Here is a 15,027-nt window from a genome sequence, read left to right on the forward strand (position 1 = left end):
AACAAAAGAAAGATCTGTGGCAAGGTGTTCACACATGGACCGATATAGATTTATTGTTCAAAGGGGGAGATGAGGTGAGAACAGAGCAGAAATGGCAACATGGTAATGAATGAGCTGGGGTTAAAGATGCAGCTTAAAACCACAAAAGGCCTCAAAACAGCCAAACCAAAAGGAAAACAGACATATAAAGCTGGTATTTTCTAAACAGAAGCAGCAGCGGTTTAACCATAACAAAAAAACTAACAGAGGTGACACTACTGGTATCACACCCACAAACAACAAGGTTTCACAACAACAAACAAAGAAGCTAAACAAGGCTGATCTATCAAAGTCCACTGGAAATAACAAAAGGTCAAAGTCCAAACCCCCACAGGAAGCTGAGGGCAGACCACTACAGAGCCAGTGGCTGCCGTTGAGTAAAGGACTCCAGGTGTCTTTTAGTGGAATCAGCTGAGATTAGAGCTCCAATTATCCAATGAGAAGGGAGGAAATGAGCATGTGACCGGTTGGACCAATCCCAGCCAGGAAGCAGCAAACAGAGAGTTGAAGGAGCAATTGATCGTAGGTGAAGGCGATCAGGAAATCAGCAGGCAGCCGTAACAATACACTGTATAAAGAAGGGTTTTATTTAAACTTGTTCCAAAAATTATTGATATGACCTAAAGTTTGAGTCATTTTTAGGTAGGGCTGGGCGATATGACCTTTTAGTAATATCCCGATATTTTTATGGCATGTCACGATATACGATATATATCTCGATATTTACCTCAGCCTTGAATGAATGCTTTGGTGCATACAATCACATCTGTAAGATGATTTTGTGTCTCCATTAAAACATAATTGTTCATACTGCATTAAGATATGCTGATTTTAAACATTCATGCCAAAAGGATGAAATTGTAACGAAGCAAACTGATCAAAACCGTATTTACTGAACAGTTAAAGCAGTGGCAGAAACATGTCATTTTATAACAAAACAAAGTGCCTTTGCATGATGTAATAAATGCAACGTATGAAAATAGGTGCTCTAGGGGGGACTTTTCAAATGATGAGATAAATCTGTGGTACTACTACCTTTTGTGGCGACACTTTTGCGACATACGTTGCATACGACAGTTGTGTGGTTGACATCCTCTCTCCGGCATCCAAACCACCGCCAGATGATGGATCCTGTACTGTTTTTCTTCTATTCTTTTCTTTTTTTGCCACTGAAACAGTCTATCCCTTTGAAAAATTATTTTGAATACCATTAAAACCACATTGTATAAATCAGCTTTGTCCTGCTTTATTAAATGATAGATTGTCGAATATGAAATTTAACCAGAGGATTGTTATGTTTTGTGGAATAGCTAGCTGCATGTCCAACCCTCCTCCTTTATCTGGGCTTGAGACTGCCACAGTGACCCAAAAGAGACACTTTGACAGAGATACATTTATGGTTTTTTTTTAATTGTGTAGTTTTCTTACTTTTAGTTTAGTAGTATTAGCTTGCTTTGGGTTGAACTATTATAAGGTTTTGCTTTATGGATACATTTTTGAGTTGTCGTGTATTTTTTTTAATCGCAGAGTTTAGCATAGAAATCAGTCTTATAATACAGGCAGAATGTCCTCGTATCGTCTCCAATTCACGGCTTCATCCAGCTTTTAATTCAGGGTTTGATTCCCACTGCTTTCTGTACTTTCTAGAGACATGAGGAGCCAGATAAATATGCTTGTGTCACACACAGTGGATGAGGTGAGTAAGTGACAGAGGCTGTGAATGTAATCAAATAGAACTAATTATTTTTGCGTGACGTGAAAAACTTTGTAATTTACGTCCCACTCTGTAATCCAGAGCGGGATCAGTGGCGGATTTGGCTGTTCATTGTGACTGTAGGTGGAGTCGTGCAGGTGTCCTCTCTGCTCCTCTGACTGGCTGCAGCTGCAGCCGGAGCGACTGAGTGCTTTAGGACGGGGAGAGACTCTCCTTCTGACAATAACTTTACAATATGCACTTTAAAGTCAGTCGCCAAAACACCAGGAAAGTCCTCCTGTAAAAGTCGCTAGATTTGTCGCTAGTCGCTTTTCACAAAGAAAGTCGCCAAGTTGGCAACAGTGGCTCCACGCTGCCTCTCATGACGTAGCACGTAGCTCACGTTATGTACGTAACGAGATGCGCTTGCTTTAACTCTCTGTGCAAAGCGGTGCAGAGTCGAGGAGGAGGGAGGAAACCCCGCCCACAGCTAAAAACACCTGCGTGACAACAGGATACTCGAATATGACGAATATAGGCATTTTCTATATCACACAGGGGACTACCCACAATATCTATATATCTATATATCGCCCAGCCCTATTTTTAGGTCTTTAAATGCGAGTTTTATTCTGAATCAAACCTCATTTACTACAAAAACCCTAAAACACAAAGACAGAATTATTTCTTGTATAATGTACATTAGAAGAATGAATCTTGGCATTTAGTTTGGAAGAAAAGAGGTGATATTTAAGTATTTCACTTAATTCCACCAGATTCCGCTGGTTTCACAAGGCAGTTGCAGGAAATCCAAGAGGGTCTTGGCTGCAGCCTGGAGAATGAGGCGGGGCTGGATATTGGGCAGGGTTGGACGTCCAACTCTGGACCTTCAACATTTTGATTGGATTAACCCTAACTCTAACCCCAACCCTGCCCATTTAACAGGCAACCACGCCCAATATCCAGGCCCACCGCATTCTCCAGGCAGCAGTCGGGAGCTATTGGGAAATCCTGGTAACTCTGGCAGCTATACTATGGAATCATGGGGCCACTAGGGGGCACTCAAGTTCCTTGTTTCCTTAACTATCTTTGTTTAATTTTTGCTCTACAGTTTTTGAAGACACATCACAGACCTTTTGCCATTTTCCCATCAGCGCCCCACTATCGACAGCTAATCCAACCTCCATCCGGTATCCTACCTGACCTGTTCGCACTTTCCAGCCAGCAGAAGACCATCTTATGATGACTCTTGTTTTGTCTCTTTCTCTCTTTTCATCTTCTTGTTTCTTTGCTGAATCAGCGACGTTGCATATTCAGAACAGCCGGTTCCTTACTGTACCGTGAAGCAAAACGTCACATTGCGTCCCGGATAATAAAGTTTTATAGTGTTGGTTTCTGAGCCTTGGGACGCTGCTGGGTCGCATCGGCTCCAGAAATCCACATGATCGATGTCACCGTGTCATCAAAGAAGTTGGAGACGCTTAAAGGTCAGGAAGTTCCATAGTGCGTCTTTAAAACCTTCTCACAGGCCTTTGCCACGAACCTACAACCAACTTTACAATGGCTCCAACCAACTGACAATGCAACAATAAACTTCGGAACATTTCAGTGTTTTCAACTTTGTTAACCTGCAGAAGGATTTTATTCCAACAAAAATCCACCAAACCAACACAAATGTTGTGCTGAAGCCTTGATTCTTCAATAAAAAAGAATTACTAATGAGAGAAAAATGAAGACAAACTTCAGTTGATGAAGACCACTTTAACAAAGACTGCATGCTGGGAGGAGTGGGTCAGTTTTTAGCACCGTCCTGCAGCCTGGATAAGAGGAGCATTTAAAGCTGAGCCAGGTATTTACCTGTAACACCTCCAGAGAAGGTCCTGGCTGAGCGTTTCTCCCGGTTTAACCTCTGATTAGACAGATCTGTGAACAGAATGACCACATCCATGTTTGTATCAGCCAGTGTCTGTTTCCCCTTCGCAGACTCTCTTGAGTCCACCTACCAGCAGCTGCAGAAGATGAAGCTGGACAAGAGTCCGTTCGTGGTCGTGTCCGTCATTGGCCAGGAGCTGCTGACCCACGGTTTCCATGGCGCTTCGGTGGTAGTGCTGGAGGCGGGGCTAAAGATCGGCACGTGCTCCTTGAAGCTGCGCGGCTCGGTCTTCTCTGCGCTGAGCTCTGCGTACTGGTCTCTTGGCAACGTGGAGAAGAGTATGGCTTACATGCAGCAGGACCTGGAGGTGACCAGGACCTTAGGTATGGAGATGACGACGGAGTTGATGTGTGAAAACGCAGCTGCAGTCGGTAAAACGGCGCTTGTTTCGTCCACAGGTGACCAGTCAGGAGAATGTCGCGCTCATGGGAACCTCGGCTCAGCCTTCTTCTCTAAAAGTAATTACAGAGAAGCACTGGCCAACCACAGAAACCAGTTGGTCCTAGCCATGAAGCTCAAGGACAGAGAGGTATGTTAATGCTCATGGGCTTCGTGCTCACTCATGTTCTTCTTCTGTGGTTTAAAATAATTGGAGTTTGGTGTAAAATGCAGGAAACAACAAAAAATGGAGTTTCTTCAGCCTGGAAGGGATTTTTATGAGGACACCCTTTCATGAATACCCCTCCTTCCTGTATCCTCCGGGATACATTTCTGTATACAGAAAGCCATTTTGGCTGGGTGTGCACGTCAAAATGTCCTCAACATGCACGCCACGACCCATGCACCCGGCCAAATCAGCTCTCCGATCTGGAGTCCCACAAGTCAACTTTCTACAGGTCCTGATGATCCAAAAGGCTCCAAAGCGCTGGCAGTACGGGGGTCACGAAGCTTTTCCTGCTAACAATAGACTGACTATAAAAGATGGGCGGCGCCTCCGTGTAGGTTTCTGAAGAGCTGAATTGAAGCTCTGTGGGCAGTTCCTACCATCGCCATCTTGGCAGGGGCATGCAAATATACAAAATACAAATATGGGCAAAGAGGTGGAGCTGAGAGGGGGGCTGTGAGCGTCATGGTGGATGATTGACATTGAGCTACCATCTAAAAACCGCGTTTTTTTTACGTTTTTCTTACTTGAAGCGGGAGATCGGGTACCTGTCAATCAAAAGAACACGCCCCTAAATATGCCGAACTTTGAGATTAAATTACTTTTAAACGGGCGAGTTAGAAAAAAATTCACTCCCACCACAGTTATGAAGGTAAACCTGACCTATTAAACCTAAAATGGATTTTTGAACCAGGCTGTAAACATGTTTATTTCTGCTGTAAACATGTTTATTCCTGCTGTAAACATGTTTATTTCTGCTGTAAACATGTTTATTCCTGCTGTAAACATGTTTATTCCTGCTGTAAACATGTTTATTTCTGCTGTAAACATGTTTATTTCTGCTGTAAACATGTTTATTCCTGCTGTGAAGTTGGTCTTTTTAACATGGGAGTCTATGGGGATTCGCTCTGTTTGCAGCCCCTAGTGGATGAAGAGGGAACTGCAGTTTTATGCACTTCCGCACAGACTTCACTTTGAACCGCTGGAGGCTTCGTCCATCTTTCATATACGATCTATGGATACAACTGCTACAGCATTGTGCTTTCTTTTGTGGTTGTCCCTTCAGGGCCACCGTAGATATTTCTGTTTTGCACCATTGTAAAATGAAAGGATTTGCAGGAGTTGCTGTCTGTCAAAAGCTTCATTTACTTCATTTCAGCTTCTCTCTAACAGTACAGATATTGCTGATATTCACATTCTTGTCACATTCTTGCTGCATGTGTGGTGGCAGCTGGAGAAAAGGCAGATTATGGACCAGTAAGATGGACCAGTAATAATTCCGTTTTGCCATGTACCCAGCTGGAAGTCACTGTGTTTTTAGGTATTTATAAGAGGCTCAGGCATGAATTTTACAGCAGCTTTCAGGTCTTTGTTATGAGGTAAATTCAGACGATGGCATCTGACACATAAAACAGTAAATTTGTCCCGAAGCTGAAACTGCAGAAGTGTAAGGAAAATGGAGAACGACCGTGAGCTGCACTGGTTCACTTCGCTTCTCTCCGAGCTGATCGGCTTCACTAGGAAGCGCTTTTCTTTGCCTCGGGCCGCATTTAGCTGCCTGGCGTTCCTCTGAAGCACTGCAGGCAGCTGGGAAATACGTGCTTAATTAGATCCCTGTTACAGATTACAGTTTGACCCCCCCTTACGTCTCAAAGCACAAAGTAATGCCGTCGGGTCGGTTGTGTGTGTTTACCTTCGTTTAACCACTCCCACGTGATCGATGCCGTCTGGGGGCGCGCTGGATTGTCTCGCTGGGTTTAATATCCGACTTCTGCGTGGTGATTGTGTGCCTGTGGCGTGATTTCTGGAGCATGTGTGAAATCTAAACAGCCTGTGGTGATCAATGATGTTTGATGTTGTTTGGCCTTGGAGTTTGATGGCTCTGTCTGGTGAGCGAATGTATGTGAACGGACGGAGGCTGGGCATCCGTCTGGTCTGTGGCGCTTTCATATGCTGCTCACACCTCAGGTTTTAGTTTGGGTCCTGCAGAAATTCATTTGAGAGGCAGTTCAGAGATTTTTAACACGTTGTTGTCGACATCAGCTGAACTCAGACTCTCCTACATGTTCCTTACAAAGGGCTTTTATTATCGTTGGAGAAGCGATAATGAGAAAGAAAAGCAGATCTAAGGCTGCGGCTCTGAGTTTTTACTGGGATTTTCACCAGCAACCATCTCCAGGAGTTCCAGAGAAGAGAAAACATCCAGATGTTGATGCCAGAGGTCAGAGGAGACTGGTCAGACTGGTTGGAGATGATGGAAAGACAACAGAAAGTCCAAAACTGGTTCCAGAGCTGGTTCCAGAACTGGTTCTATAGGTAGTTTCAGAGCTGGTTCCAGAACTGGTTCCAGAGCTGGTTTTAGAGCGGGCTGCAGAGCTGGTTCCAGAACTGGTTCTAGAGATGGTTTAAGAGCTGGTTCCAGAACTGGTTCCAGAACTGGTTCCAGAGCTAGTTTCAGAGCTGGTTCCAGAACTGGTTCCAGAACTGGTTCCAGAGCTAGTTTCAGAGCTGGTTCCAGAACTGGTTCCAGAGCTGGTTTTAGAGCGGGCTGCAGAGCTGGTTCCTGAGCTGGTTCCAGAACTGGTTCAAGAGATGGTTCAAGAGCTGGTTCCAGAACTGGTTCCAGAGCTAGTTTCAGAGCTGGTTCCAGAACTGGTTCTAGAGATGGTTTAAGAGCTGGTTCCAGAGCTAGTTTCAGAGCTGGTTCCAGAACAAGTTTCAGAGCTGGTTCCAGAACTGGTTCCAGAGCTAGTTTCAGAGTTGGTTCCAGAACTGGTTCCTGAGCTGGTTCCAGAACTGGTTCCAGAACTGGTTTCAGAGCTAGTTTCAGAGCTGGTTCCAGAACTGGTTCCAGAACTGGTTCCAGAGCTAGTTTCAGAGCTGGTTCCAGAACTGGTTCCAGAACTGGTTCTAGAGATGGTTTAAGAGCTGGTTCCAGAACTGGTTCCAGAACTAGTTTCAGAGCTGGTTCCAGAACTGGTTCCAGAGCTGGTTCCAGAGCTAGTTCCAGAACTGGTTCCAGAGCTAGTTTCAGAGCTGGTTCCAGAACTGGTTCCAGAGCTGGTTCCAGAACTGGTTCCAGAGCTGGTTCCAGAGCTAGTTCCAGAACTGGTTCCAGAGCTAGTTTCAGAGCTGGTTCCAGAACTGGTTCCAGAGCTAGTTTCAGAGCTGGTTCCAGAACTGGTTCCAGAGCTAGTTCCAGAGCTGGTTCCAGAGCTGGTTCCAGAGCTGGTTCCAGAGCTAGTTTCAGAGCTGGTTCCAGAACTGGTTCCAGAGCTTGTTCCAGAGCTAGTTTCAGAGCTGGTTCCAGAGCTGGTTCCAGAGCTAGTTTCAGAGCTGGTTCCAGAACTGGTTCCAGAGCTTGTTCCAGAGCTAGTTTCAGAGCTGGTTCCAGAACTGGTTCCAGAGCTGGTTCCAGAGCTAGTTTCAGAGCTGGTTCCAGAACTGGTTCCAGAACTGGTTCCAGAACTGGTTCCAGAACTGGTTCCAGAGCTAGTTTCAGAGCTGGTTCCAGAACTGGTTCTAGAGATGGTTTAAGAGCTGGTTCCAGAACTGGTTCCAGAACTGGTTCCAGAGCTAGTTTCAGAGCTGGTTCCAGAACTGGTTCCAGAGATGGTTTAAGAGCTGGTTCCAGAGCTGGTTCCAGAACTGGATCCAGAGCTAGTTTCAGAGTTGGTTCCAGAACTGGTTCCTGAGCTGGTTCCAGAACTGGTTCCAGAACTGGTTTCAGAGCTAGTTTCAGAGCTGGTTCCAGAACTGGTTCCAGAGCTGGTTCCAGAGCTAGTTTCAGAGCTGGTTCCAGAACTGGTTCTAGAGATGGTTTAAGAGCTGGTTCCAGAACTGGTTCCAGAACTAGTTTCAGAGCTGGTTCCAGAGCTAGTTTCAGAACTGGTTCCAGAACTGGTTCCAGAGCTGGTTCCAGAACTGGTTCCAGAGCTAGTTTCAGAGCTGGTTCCAGAACTGGTTCCAGAGCTGGTTTCAGAGCTGGTTCCAGAACTGGTTCCAGAGCTGGTTCCAGAGCTATTTTCTGAGCTGGTTCCAGAACTGGTTCCAGAGCTGGTTCCAGAACTGGTTCCAGAGCTGGTTCCAGAACTGGTTCCAGAGCTGGTTCCAGAGCTGGTTCCAGAGCTAGTTCCAGAGCTGGTTCCAGAACTGGTTCCAGAGCTAGTTTCAGAGCTGGTTCCAGAACTGGTTCCAGAACTGGTTCCAGAGCTAGTTCCAGAGCTAGTTTCAGAGCTGGTTCCAGAACTGGTTCCAGAGCTAGTTTCAGAGCTGGTTCCAGAACTGGTTCCAGAGCTGGTTCCAGAACTGGATCCAGAGCTAGTTTCAGAGTTGGTTCCAGAACTGGTTCCTGAGCTGGTTCCAGAGCTAGTTTCAGAGTTGGTTCCAGAACTGGTTCCAGAACAAGTTTCAGAGCTGGTTTCAGAGCTGGATCCAGAGCTGGTTTGGAGCCAGAGCCAGGCTGAGCACAGGTCCGTTGGCTTTTGACTGCCTAAGCACCGGCTCCTGGTTCTCAAAACCGGTTTTATCCTGGCACCAACTGTTTGTTTTACCACAGTTGGGAACTGCTTCATGTTGTGTGCGTCAGCAGCTGGGGGCGGGGTTACCTGGCCAAAACATGACCATTGAAATCTGGAGCGACATCTTCATACCAGCTAACAAAACTGACAACAAAACATGCAGAAATTACTCCGAGGAGGAGACTGTGTTTCCTGGCTCTGAGGTCGTCCACGGCGTTCCGAGCTAAATGAGACGAGGTAAATCAGACAAAGCTACTCAAACGAAACCCACATTTCCAGATCCTGAATTCTGTTCTTGGTGACCACCTGGCAATGAAGCAGCACTGACCAGACTCTTTCAGTCGAAACCAAAACCAGTTCTTCACTAGCAACGCAGCTGAACCACCTAACTACTGGCTCCAGCATCAGCACCGGTTCTTCTTTGGTCGAAAAGCCCTATGAGACTGATCTGCTTCTTGTTTATCATCACTTTATGATCTAACTGGTTTCTCTTAGTCTGTGCCTCTAACAGTCAGTCGTCTCTTTACTTGCTGGTTTATGTTAGTTTACCACCTTGTTTATCCAGCTTTAGCACCATTTTTACTACCACAAATGAATCCAATTCCCTGACCTGTTGTCTGTGTTTTGTTCCTCATACATGCCTTCAGCCACGGATCATGACATGTGACTCAGTTTTACAGTGATTTCATCCTGGATCTGGATCTGGATCTGGATCTGGATCTGAATCTGAATCTGAATGAACACCTGTCAGAAAGATGAATGATGGTTTGAGAGAATTCATTTGAAAGAAAGCTATATGTTTGTCTTTGCTCCTTTGTGTGTAAGAGGCTTTGCTTCCACATTTGGTCTGTATGTGTTTTGGTGTTTTTGGAGCTTAAATGTGTTGTTGACAGCCGGCCTCCCCTCCACAGGCGTGCAGCCTGCAGCGTCTCAGACCTGGTCATCATCAGAAATCCATATCTCCCGCTGTGTGTTTGCTTTGCTCGTGGTGAACGAGTGTTTCTGGACACTGTGCATCCAAACAGAGAGGAATCCTGCAGGGAGATGATATTTAACCTGCAGTTTGAGGGGAGGAAAGGATGATAACATAATTTAACTGCAGTGTGATGAAAACCATCAAGCAGCAGTTGCTCTCCGATTAGCAAAACATCCAGATGTTCCAGCGATGACGGCAACTCTGCAGGATGTCTCTGGTTGTGGTTTAACATCCAGATGTTTGCAGAGGATCAATCATCGAAAAGTCCACACTAGCTGCGTTTCCATTACTCCAGGAACTGTGGGAAACACTAATATTGCATTAAAAAACAAACAAATAAACGAAGTGATAACGTAAACTCCTCTTATTAGAAAAACACCTCAAATATTACTCGTTAGGTGTTATTTCAGACGTGTCCATGTAGAATTACATGGCTAAAGTGGAATGGAAACACTTTTTGCCTTTACACGTCACTGGACGTGTTGTAAGGGGTCACATGACCAGTTCATTTCAGCTGAAGATGGTGTGGTGTGTGTTGACAGAGGAGGAGACCAACATCTTTTTACAGATATTTACAGACAAAAATATAAGCTCCATTTCTGATAGTCAATAACAACAGCAAAATGCAGTTTTAGAAAGAGAGAGCTGAAGGAGAAGTGCTTAGAAAAACCATGAAGAATCCTCGACCGGAAGTCTAAAACCCCAAAAAAACAATATCCTGGCAAGAGCCCCAATTCTCTTAAAGTCTCGTCCTGCCTTGATTACCAAGCATGCAAACTGACACTACAGCTTATCAAACATTTTAGAAATATTACTTTTACTTTGCAATATGTGATGTGATGGAAACTGCACAACTGTAAACTGTAAACGGATTGCCTCTAAATGTCCAAATAGAACAAGAATCAGGATGAGAATCAGCACCTCCCAATCTGAGACCATGGTCCTCAGCCGGAATAGGGTGGATTGTCCTCTCCGGGTCGGGAGTCAGGTCCTGCCTCAAGTGGAGGAGTTTAAATATCTCAGGGTCTTGTTCACAAGTGAGGGAAGGATGGAGCGCGAGATCGACAGACGGATCGGTGCGGCGTCTGCAGTAATGCGGGCTCTGCGCCGGTCTGTCGTGGTGAAGAAGGAGCTGAGCCAGAAGGCAAAGCTCTCGATTTACCAGTCGATCTACGTTCCTACCCTCACCTATGGTCATAAGCTGTGGGTCGTGACTGAAAGAACGAGATCTTGTATACAGGCGGCTGAAATGGGTTTCCTCCGCAGGGTGGCCGGGCTCTCCCTTAGAGATAGGGTGAGGAGCTCGGTCATCCGGGAGGGGCTCAGAGTAGAGCCGCTGCTCCTCCGCATGGAGAGGAACCAGTTGAGGTGGCTCGGGCATCTGGTCAGGATGCCTCCTGGACCTCCCTGGTGAGGTGTTCCAGGCACGTCCCTCTGGGAGGAGACCCCGGGGAAGACCCAGGACACGCTGGAGGGATTATATCTCTCGGCTGGCCTGGGAACGCCTCGGGATCCCCCGGCAGAGTTGGCAAATGTGGCTGGGGAGAGGGAAGTCTGGGCTTCCCTGCTGAGGCTGCTGCCCCCGCAACCCGACCCCGGATAAGCTGCAGAAGATGGATGGATGGATGGCCACGGCATAGGAACGGGACTCGTTCGTAAACCAAGGACCACCTGTATATTTCTGTGGTGTATTTGTGTTAAATAAAGTTACTTCCAGCTTTAACAACTGAAAGTGAATTTTCTACTTTACTGGGACATTTTGAGGCAGCTGGTTTTTAACGACAGGATTCATCGCCATGAACGCATCTTAAAAACTCACCTCTTCCTTTGAAGCAAGCTGAGTTGGAAAACCTTGTGATTTTCGGAGATTGATGCTCTCTTTTCCAGCCTCTCGGCATCCCTGCTGGCTGGTTTTATCCAGCAGAAGCTGCAGTGCCAGCAGCAATACTTCTCTGTCTCTGCTCATTTCCTTCACTCTCTCTTCATGCATTAGATTTAGACACGATTCCACCGCCTCACCTGTTTGCTGATAAGGTTTCTATTCGTAGGAGATTCAGTTTTTTTGTGCAACATAAAGAGATTGAGATTTTCTTTTTGCTCTTCTATCAGTTTCTCTCTTCTTCAAGTAAAAGCTCAGAGATAAACGATGCAAACGCGCTGCGCACCATGCTGTGATTGGATTGTTTAGCGAATATTTTCTAGTGCAGGGCAAAATGGAGTCCTGGAGGGAAATCAAACGCTTGTCTTGATTCTATTTATTGAGTTTCTGTTTCCTGGTGGAGATATGACAACCGGATTTCATGTGTTAAACAGGGTATTCTGCAGATGTGTGTCGTCTCTTTCTGTGTAAAAACATGTGAATGAACACACATTGCAGCTTGAAGAGCAGAGTGTTAAAAAGACGAGGTAAAAACCCTTAAAGAAGAGTTTGGCTGTTTTCAGCAACACCTTAAGATTCATTAAGGCTTCGATTTAAAGGGATGTGGATTATCTGTCCAAGGGCATTTTGGACCAGAGAAGCACTGCGAGACCTCTTGGCTACATTGTGGTGTTTGTTACATCTTTGTTCTCTTGAAGGTTGTTCCTGTTCTGGTTTCTAGTATCTGGTATCCAGAAAGTTATTCCTGTTCTCGATGGTAGTATCATTGTTCATGTTCTGGATTGTAGCATCTAGAGTGTTTTTCCTGTTCTCGATGGCAATATTCAGAATGTGGTTCCTGTTTTAGATGATAGTATCCAGAATGTTATTCCTGTTGTGGGTGGTAGTATCCAAACTCTTTTTCCTGTTCTCGATGGTACTATCCACAATGTTATTCTTGTTCTGGATTTTAGTATCCAGAATGTTGTTCCTGTTCTGGATGGTACTATCCAGAATGTTGTTCCTGTTCTCGATGGTTGTAGCCAGAATGTTTTTCTTGTTCTGGATTGTGGTATCCTCAACGTTATTCCTGTTCTGGATGGTAGTATCCGGAATGTTGTTCCTGTTCTGGATAGTAGTATCCAGAAAGTTGTTCCGATTCTGGATGGTACTATCCAAAATGTTGTTCCCGTTCTCGATGGTTGTATCCAGAATGTTTTTCTTGTTCTGGATTGTGGTATCCTCAACGTTATTCCTGTTCTGGATGGTAGTATCCAGAATGTTGTTCCTGTTCTGGATAGTAGTATCCAGAAAGTTGTTCCGGTTCTGGATGGTAGTATCCAGAATCTTGTTGCTGTTTTAGATGGTACTATCCAAACTCTTTTTCCTGTTCTAGATGGTAGTATCCAGAACAGTGTTCCTGTTCTGGATGGTAGGATCCAGAATGTTTTTCTTGTTCTGGATTGTAGTATCCACAACGTTATTCCTGTTCTGGATGATAGTATCCGGAATGTTTTTCCTGTTCTGGATGGTTGTATCCAGAATCTTGTTCCTGTTCTAGATGGTAGTATCCAGAATGTTGTTGCTGTTTTAGATGGTACTATCCAAACTCTTTTTCCTGTTCTAGATGGTAGTATCCAGAACAGTGTTCCTGTTCTAGATGGTAGGATCCAGAATGTTGTTCCTGTTCTGGATAGTAGTATCCAGAAAGTTGTTCCGGTTCTGGATGGTAGTATCCAGAATGTTGTTGCTGTTTTAGATGGTACTATCCAAACTCTTTTTCCTGTTCTAGATGGTAGTATCCAGAATGTTGTTCCTGTTCTAGATAGCAGTATCCAGAATGTTGTTCCTGTTCTAGATGGCAGTATCCAGAATGTTGTTCCTGTTCTAGATGGCAGTATCCAGAATGTTGTTCCTGTTTTAGATGATAGTATCCAGAATGTTTTTCCTGTTCTGGATGGTTGTTTCCAAAAAGTTTCTTCTGTTCTAGATGGCAGTATCCAGAATGTTGTTCCTGTTCTAGATGGTAGTATCCAGAATGTTGTTCCTGTTCTAGATGGCAGTATCCAGAATGTTGTTCCTGTTTTAGATTATAGTATCCAGAATGTTTTTCCTGTTCTGGATGGTTGTTTCCAAACAGTTTCTTCTGTTCTAGATGGCAGTATCCAGAATGTTGTTCCTGTTCTAGATGGTAGTATCCAGAATGTTGTTCCTGTTTTAGATGATAGTATCCAGAATGTTGTTCCTGTTCTGGATGGTAGTATCTAGAACGTTGTTCCTGTTTTGGATGGTAGTATCCAGAATGTTGTTCCTGTTCTAGATTATGCTTCCAGTTTAGCTGTTCACATCAAATCTATTCCCAATGAATTCTATAATTTATCATACTTGGTGTTCATAGTTAAGCTGAACTAAACAGCTTTAATGTAATACTAACCAAGTTATCTGATAACTTTTTTAATTTCATTGACCTTTAGTTTTGTTTCACAAACAAGTCATGCAAAGCAATTAAAAGCAGAAAATATTTCAATTATATTTCAGTTTCCCTGCAGCAACTCAGCTACAGCAAATCAGTGGGTAATTAGCAGACCAGTGCAGTTGGATGCCAAGCTCTGCAGTAGTCTGCTAATTAAGTCTGATGTGAGTCAGCTGTGTTGGAGCAGGGAAACTCCCAACACTTGTAGGACTGCGGCCCTCGAGGACCGAAGTTGCCCGCCCCTGGTCTAAAATAAGATGTTTTATTGTAGTTTGCTAAATTCTGTAAGCTCATGTTTTTGCTGTTGTGGTAAACGAAATATGATCAAATAAAATATGATGATAAGCTAAATTCAGCTAAGTTCCATCAGCTGAATTTGATACAGCTAGCTAAATTCAGTAAGCTAAATTTATATTATTTTATTACAGCTAAATATTGTAGGCTACATTTGTACTATAATGGTAAGTTTAATTTGGTAAGCTAAGTTTATGGCATTGAGCTCAGTTAAACTAAAATTTATACCATTATGGTAAGCTAAATTTAGTTAGCTAAATTTGTACTATATTGATTAACTAAAATCAGTAAGCTAAACGTATGCTATTTTGATCAATTAAACTGAGAAAGCTACAGTTATGCATTTTGGGAGGCTAAATTGAGTAAGCTAAAGTTGTGCTTTTATGCAAAGCTAAATTTGGTTAGCTAAATTTGTGCTATCATGATAAGCTAAATTCTAAAAGCTAAACTTATGCTCTTATGATTAATTCAACAGGAAATGCTACATTTATGCTTTTGTGGAAGGCTAAATTTAGTCAGCTAAATTTGTGCTGTTATGCTAAACTGAATTTACTTAGCTAAATTTGTGCTATTATGATAAGCTAAATTCTAAAACCTAAACCTAAACTTATGCTCTTATGTATCAAACTGAAAAAGC

The 15,027-nt window shown here is 44.1% G+C and overlaps 1 protein-coding gene across 1 annotated transcript in view; it reads left to right on the forward strand.

Annotated features, from left to right (window-relative positions):
- Positions 1–15,027, forward strand: part of ttc28 (tetratricopeptide repeat domain 28) — a 147,055-nt gene that overhangs the window by 80,671 nt on the left and 51,357 nt on the right. Inside the window, exons 4-5 of the mRNA XM_079257231.1 lie at positions 3,716–3,988; positions 4,064–4,194. Of these exons, the coding sequence (XP_079113357.1) occupies positions 3,716–3,988; positions 4,064–4,194 (404 nt within the window). The remainder of the gene's footprint in view (positions 1–3,715; positions 3,989–4,063; positions 4,195–15,027) is intronic.

This window comes from Telmatherina bonti (genome assembly GCF_933228915.1).
Source record: "Telmatherina bonti genome assembly, chromosome: 17".
NCBI lineage: Eukaryota > Metazoa > Chordata > Actinopteri > Atheriniformes > Telmatherinidae > Telmatherina > Telmatherina bonti.